This window comes from Carassius carassius, chromosome 41, assembly GCF_963082965.1.
Source record: "Carassius carassius chromosome 41, fCarCar2.1, whole genome shotgun sequence".
Taxonomy (NCBI): Eukaryota; Metazoa; Chordata; class Actinopteri; order Cypriniformes; family Cyprinidae; genus Carassius; species Carassius carassius.
The window spans coordinates 17,245,713-17,253,376 of NC_081795.1; the positions used below are offsets into that span (position 1 = coordinate 17,245,713).

The window sequence follows — 7,664 nt, forward strand, 5'->3', positions numbered from 1 at the left end:
AGCACTTTCAGGGTGGATCACAGAGGTGGGGTCTTTTTTATATTTCATCATTATATATGCCTTGTAACAACATGACAGAGAACAGAAATAGCCACTTGTACTTTTTTGAAGAAGAAGAAGAGAGGTGGATAACTTTTTTTATTTTTTATTTTTATTCCTCACATATTTATATACTATGGCCTAAACAAGACGACGTTTTAAAACTACATTTTTAACATTAAAACTGTCACCAAATGACATATGAGGAACATACTGTTGAAAAGGTATCTTTGTAAAGCCTTGAAACAGTATGCACTGTCAAAAGCACTATACGAATGGTTTTAAGTCATCTGATCGGGTTGCACAATAAACATACAGTGTTTGCATATTGGGATGTATTGTAGTATGTTTGCACTGGTTTATGAAAAGGTTAGGAGAGGCTCTGTTCCAGTTAAACATTAACAGTTATAAAGGGGTTCGTTAACACGAGTTTAGAGGAAAAAATGGGCAAACAGTTCAAATGTATTTAGGTTCCTAATTCTTTAACGTTTAACTAAAGTAGCAGGCAATGTGTAGGTTTATGTAATGCACGACACTGTCATGCGCTAGTGTAGTGCTCGATAAGATCTTACTGCACTCCATTAAACTGGCCAGCTCACAGATCTCGACGCTGACAACGTCACTGGAAACGCAGGACAGATTTGATCTCTACACACAGCTATTGGTTGCTTCAGACGTTGTTTTGTCATATGCATAGCTGTTTGGGAGATTCAGGTCAGATCTCAGTGTTGTTGTGTGAAATATCTTTGTGTATGCCAAATATGAGCTTGATCCTGGTCCAAGTACCAAACAGCATTTCTTTTTCTTAGGCATGTGTTGAAGTGATTTTGAAATGTAGGCGGGTGAGGAACACTGATGGTGATATGAGTTTATATTCTTGTGATTTTGTGGTGCATTGGGTAGAGAAAACATCTAGTTCAGTACAAGTGTTTTTTCACAATTTGCATTTATTACATTATTTTGGTCAAACGAACCAGTTCCATTATTTTTTTTGGCACCAACATGACACATTGATAAATAAGTAAAAAATACATTGCTATACCTTCAATAAATACTCAATAAATATATTAGTTATGTCTATACAATTAGAAAAAGAAAACATTGCAAATGAAGCGAACTATTCTACAGAAATACTGTACTGTTACAGTCCCTGATAAAAGACAAGTTTCCTTGAGGAAGGACCCAACCAGGGTTGTCAAAACATTAACTCGACAGCTCTTTTCCAATATAAATATATAGGTTTGTTTAGTTTTCTTGTACAAAACAGGTACCTAACATCATAATGCTTTGGTTAAAATGCTACATGGAAACATTCACCCGTTATTGATTTGTAAAGTGCATTCTTTGTGAGTGAATGTACGGTCATTTTCTCAAGTTTATCACATTGTTGGTTGATATAGAAAGGGTGCAAATTCTTTGGGGAACTGACTTGTCCCCCGCCCCCAAAAAGGCCAGAACTTACATAATTATATATGCACATATATTACATTTAGTCTTTTCCAAAGCGACTCCAAACCTATGCCAGTAGCATAGGTTATGATATTTTAAGGCACTTGTCTGCAACGCTCACTGCCAAACAACGTTGAAAAGCAAGAAAAGCATAAGCAAATGGAAGACAATATGACAGAAAATAATACAACAGCGTTATAAAAACAATGCCTGCTTAGGTTTTGGAGGGCAGCTTGGTATAAAAATAATCTCCTTTAACAATATATAATAATAAAAACAATAAATTAACAGTATTAAGACGCGTTGCACATTATATCAGACTGATTGGATGATTGGGAAGGGATGGCGGTAAAGTAAGTCCTCAGTCAGACACAGACATCCGCGCGAAAACGGACAGGCGCTTTCCGCTCGACCCGTCGAAGGAGGGAGACTCGGAGCCGCTCGAGCTGCCGGTGCTGCTGTAACTTTCGCGGTCTGACAGCGAGTCTTCGGAGGAAAAGCGCTGCAGGTTGGCTTTGCTCTGGTCTTCCTTCAAGTACAGCTCGTTGCTGGAGCCCTGGAAGTTATTTCCGTGTCCGCAGACACACCGTGACCGAGGCTCTGGCGCGTTGTTGTAGATATCTCCGGTACTGTGACGGCTGAAGGGGAACATGTCGCGGGAAGAGTCGCTGAAGACCGGGGACAAGATGTCCGCGGGAGGGGGAGAGACCGAGGCCGCACGGGTGAAGCTCAGGGGCTCGTATAAAGTCGGGGGAGAGTTGCTGCGAGTGAACCCGGCGAAGCTGACGCATTGACGCAGCTGACGCGGGTTCTGCTCGAACCCGTCCAGAGAGATTTTGTCCTCGTGGATGAAGTGACAGCGGCTTCCGTACGGACAGTATCCAAACTGGTAGAAGGTGCGACAGGCTTGAGTTTTGTATTTGGGATGGCGGTTCAGCCCTCGCAGCTCGCTCTCGCCGTGGGCGAACTGACATTTGCCGCCGTATTTGCAGCTGCCGTGCTCTTGAAAGCTTCGGCACAACTCGGTCTTGTACCGGTTCGAAGGCAGGGGTGCCAGAGGAGGAAATCCGGGCGGTGGGGGGACGTCGTGGGGCTTTATTCTGTTGAAGGTGTCAGTCAGACTCATGGATCGGTCTGCTTTGAGGGGAAACTGGGGTCTGCTGGGCGCTCGGTCGCTCGGGGAGTCCGCCGCCCAGAAGTCATCGGTGAGCCCCTCGGAGCTGATGCTTATCGGTGCGAACGGGCGGGATAGTTGTAGAAACGGCTCATCTAGCCCAAGGTTGATGAGATTCTGGAAAAAAAGAATAACAATATGAATCAGGAGGATGAAACACACTTGCCAATGCTGACGTGGTCCCAAAAGGAAAACAGACAGAACAAAACAAAACAAAACACACAACTCAACTGAACTTACCCGTATGAGACTTTTGCCCAGCGTATCGGACATAGTGAAGCTCTGTTGTGAAGGAATGTTGCTGTCTGAAGTCGTGAACGAGCACTGGAAGCGTTATGCTATGTTCATAAGGCTCCCAGAGCATTTTTATGCTCACGAAAGACACAGAAAAAAAATACAAGTGGGCGGAGCGAAAGCACGCCTTCAGTGTTTTTAGCTAGTGGCAAAAAAAGAAAGAATGAAAAAAAGTTTCAGTTTCACCGACAGCCAAAACAAGAGAGTAGTGTGATTAATTTACAGTAACCTGTCGCGATAACTGCCCCGACAGACGTTTCCCATGACCTACAGAACCCCATTTGCTTGAGAACGATACTGTTTATGTTTTCCAGCAAGTGTTTTTCTTACCACATTACTGTAGGACGAAATCAAATTCACAACAGGCTGAAATAATTAAGTACACTTTAAATTATTATTATTATTATTATTATTATTTAATCTATCTATCTATCTATCTATCTATCTATCTATCTATCTATCTATCTATCTATATATCTATCTATCTATCTATCTACTTGTAGGCTATGTCTGTCGTAATAAGATGGAAAATGCACAGTCAGAGGTATTATTACAAAATGACCTTTTCAATAGATCACTCTGTATGATTTGTAATAAGGACCATGCAGCTGCATGTCCTTACATAGTTTCAGGATGTTATTAATGTAAATCGGTGTGGTTTGGTCTTTTTATTCAATAGCACAAGTGTAAGACAGCAGTATGTAGATGACAGTTGGCTGGGTCCTGGTTTCATTTTTGTGGTATCAGTCTGACTCATGTTGTATGAAGGCTCATTTGTGTTGAGAAGGCAAATCATTAGGCAAAAAGTAAATTCGATTAAATAAGGGAGGCCGGGATTAGGCGTCACACTTTTTACACTATCAAAAAAAAAAAAAAAAAAAAAAAAGTATATATATACAACACACAGTTTAAGTTTGTGCAGAGAATGTTGTTAGAGTATATGGGGTAAGTTGTCACAATGAGAACCTACCATTAATCAGCACATAAGCAAAATGTTAAATATAACATACAAAGATACGAGTACATTATGTTTGTAAGTTCTGGAATTAATCAACTGTAAAATGTGTACCATTTAATATACATAAAACACATGTGATAACTTATAACTAATACATTTCAGAAACATGATAGGGTTCATTTAGTGTTTTGCTTAAAATTGTTAATAGATTTTCTGAATCTAATCTGAATGTATGCTGTTTTTCACTTGTTTAAAAGACAGTTATAAAAATATTATGAAACTCTAATTTTAGTTTGGAGGATAAATAAAAAAAATATATACAGTAAATATTTATTTATTTATTATTATTATTATTTGTGTTTGTTTTGAGTTCTATTTTATATTTTTCCAAACATGGGAACGTTTCTGAAAAATATTTTTTGATTGTTCTCTGAACATTCTGAAAGTAATGTGCAAAATTAACATTATAAGAATGCTCAATGTTCCATGAATGGTTTATGTGCTAAAATTTTGAGAATGTAATTACAAATCTGATAACTTTGAATTAACATTGTATTGTGGTTATATGAGGAACATTTGTTCATAACTTTTAGAAAACCTTGCCAGAACATTTTCCAAAGTTCTGAGAATGTTCCATGTTAGTTGGGACCATAATTGCATCTGTGTACAGTAATGTGTGAGTATGAGTGGTCTAAACACTTTACAACTGAAACACAAATTTGAATCACTTCACTTACACATATTAATTGCTGATTCCTCTGGAATTTTGAGCAAATGTTGCCTTCAGACTTGTTGACTTGTTGACTTGTATTCTTTTGTTACATGGTCAACATCATCAGTTGCTGCATTGACTAAGGCAGCTAAAACAGGCACACCATCTCATGTTCACTTAAAAATAGCTGCCTATCTCCATGACTTTGTCAAATTTGGCTGGGCATAGATGTTAAAAATGGTGCATGAGACATGGAAATTCTCGCTTGTGTCATCAGACACATGTCTTTAGGGATCTTGGCTCCCTGTTTTCCTCATTGGCAGCATTCAGCCACAAGTATGGAAACTCTTCCTCATCAATCATCAGTGGTTTGCTTTGCTTGCTCATGATCACATGCTCACTACGGCATGTATTCAAACAAACATATAGACGGTTGCACAGATGGTTTGAGCTTTCCTTTCAGTGAGCAATAGCCTGTCACCTTTACCAGTGTGAGGGGATTTCCTAGATGGAGCTATTAGGCATTTTATTACTCCACCTAAATTAGAAATCGGACCCACATTATTTTCAAAACTAACTAGTCAGTGTGTGTTCTTAATGGTGATGACTTAATTGGGCCTAATTTAACATATGCTGCTACATGTTTTAGCTTGTAATGTGAGAAGTATGAATTATGAGAGGCTCTTCACACCAAAAGAGACATACTGCCTTGTTAGAACATGAGATCCTGGAGTTGTTTTAGTTTTTCTAATGTTTAAATAATAGCATTAGTAACATGTGTGTTTGATTTCCAGGTTGTCAAAATTTTACTAATGTTTAAATGATGTGATTATGTGTTTGGTGCTTTGTCAATTCACTTCTACAGTGCCATGTTTAGTTTTCTTTCTGTATATAATAACATGTCATGACTCAGCAAAACCAGGACAATGTCTTTGGGCCAAAATCATATTTAGACAGCCTCTGCAGGGAAATTACCTCACTTTTTTGTTCTGCGATTAGTCAAATCTGGGCCAACTCATTAAATTTATAGGCATTTTCCCCTCCATTGACTTTAGTTTTACTAGAAGTTTAATACATTTTTCTCTTAATCCACTTTTATTTTCTGTTTTCAGTTTGTACATTCTATCTACTTTTCTTTTGGACCTGAGGTAGAGAAGTCTTTGGTTTTTGGTGTTGGTTTTGATAATATTAATGAAGTATTATTATTAATATGACTAATAGGCTATTAACTTATTTATTATTTCCAATAAACTGCTACTGTTACTAAAAAGGGAAATTAAATGAACTATCATTGTAATCAACTGTCATCCATACGTATTCATTTTAGTAATCTTTTTAATAATTCATCTGATTTTACATGTGGCCTGAGAAAAGCATGTCTGTTATTTTGGTTTGTGAGATCAGAGATCTGTGCGTACGCAGAATAATTCAGGAGGTAGGCTAAGCTACAGAAACTTATCAACCCTTTTCAACACTGCCCAGCGACTTTTATTAATAAAATAGCTTAGATACTGGATCATTACATAATATTAATCAGCAATAAGGGGGTAAAATTGCTGTGTTAGAAAGTAACTAAAATCACAGCATTGTTAGTAGAGAGACATGTAGACGCAGGTAATTCACACATGCAACAGTAATCTCTCTCTCTCTCTCTCTTTCTCTCTCAATCTATCAAATAATTAATTCAAGTTGCTAAATGTTGTAATTAATTCATTGAAATCCTTTAATGAACAGCTATTCGTGTATCTCTTATGTGTTCGCTCTTTTTGCAGCAATTTTTAAGGCAATGTTTAATTAACGCCCTGGTCAATATTGGTGTACCCAAAATTCTCCCACACTCTCGACTTCAAGCACTTCTTTGGTGGAAATAAAATTTATAAACAGTAAGATTGATCAGATAAACAAAGAACCAACACAGGAAAAGGAACCAGGGATACAGAAAATGAGCATTGACAGGAAAAATAAACTAGGAATCTTGTAACCAAGACTGACACAGAACCAGGTAAACACAGGGGTATAAATACACAGGGTAACAAGCATAATGAGATATAAGTGTTGATAATTAATCACCACTAAAACACTTGAGGGTAACCAAGGGAACAAACAAGATGGACAAGGCAACAGGAACTAAACGGGAGTGAATACAGAAACAAAGAGGAACAGAAAGCCTACAAAATAAGAGTTCATGACTGACACAAATACAGGGCAACACAGACTGGGTGTTGTGACAGGTATACACCACATCTATTATATATCATATTTATGTAATATTATATAAAAACGTATGTTAACACACACAGACACACACACAGGCCGCTGTAAACTGCTACAATAGATCAGTACAATCATAGCATCTTAAAGGATAACTTAGCAACTGTAAAGTTTGTGTGTTTGCACTTCTCTGTTTTCACTTAGGGTCTTTAGATTTTACACATCCATCTGAAACACATTTCCACAGTGTGAACTATTCACAGAGGAACAAACTTAGCCTTTTCCACCAAATACCACCTTTCGCTCTGCAACAACTCTGTTTATGCAGTCCATGTGTTTACACACACAAACACACTCCCAGAGCACTCATAGCTGGCCAGTACAGTTGCACTACTATGAGTCTTCTAATTGAAATCTCTCACCAACTCTTTTAAATCCTCAACATGAACATAAGCCCACCACCTGCCATTTGAGAAACTTTATTGGAGGCCAAACTAAAACAACTGAACTAAAGGTTTCCTGCTGTACTATGTTTTGCAGAAGCCCTTTTTGGCACTGACATGCTTGTAAAGCTCTCACATTCCAATGATAGACTCAGTTGGCATTCTTTCAGCAAGCAATAGATTGATAAGGTTCTGAAGACTTTCTGATTAAAAATATGTTTGTGGAAACATATTCATGATCTAAGCTACTTAAAACATAATGTAATAAACTGAAATGCAGTGCTCCAAATTTTGAAAGGACGTTTGCGTCAATATTACTTTGAAGTTAATATATTTTAAATGTACTAAATTGCAACTTCATCATTATTACAAATATTTAATTTA

The 7,664-nt window shown here is 37.7% G+C and overlaps 1 protein-coding gene across 1 annotated transcript; it reads right to left on the reverse strand.

Annotated features, from left to right (window-relative positions):
* Positions 1-1,500: 1,500 nt before the first annotated feature.
* Positions 1,501-3,057, reverse strand: LOC132122906 (mRNA decay activator protein ZFP36L2-like). The gene is made up of 2 exons (XM_059533403.1): positions 2,903-3,057; positions 1,501-2,779 (listed from the first exon to the last, which is right to left on the reverse strand). Exons 1-2 carry the CDS (start codon positions 2,933-2,935, stop codon positions 1,850-1,852), a joined length of 963 nt encoding a protein of 320 aa, XP_059389386.1. The 5' UTR covers positions 2,936-3,057; the 3' UTR covers positions 1,501-1,849.
* Positions 3,058-7,664: the final 4,607 nt, after the last annotated feature.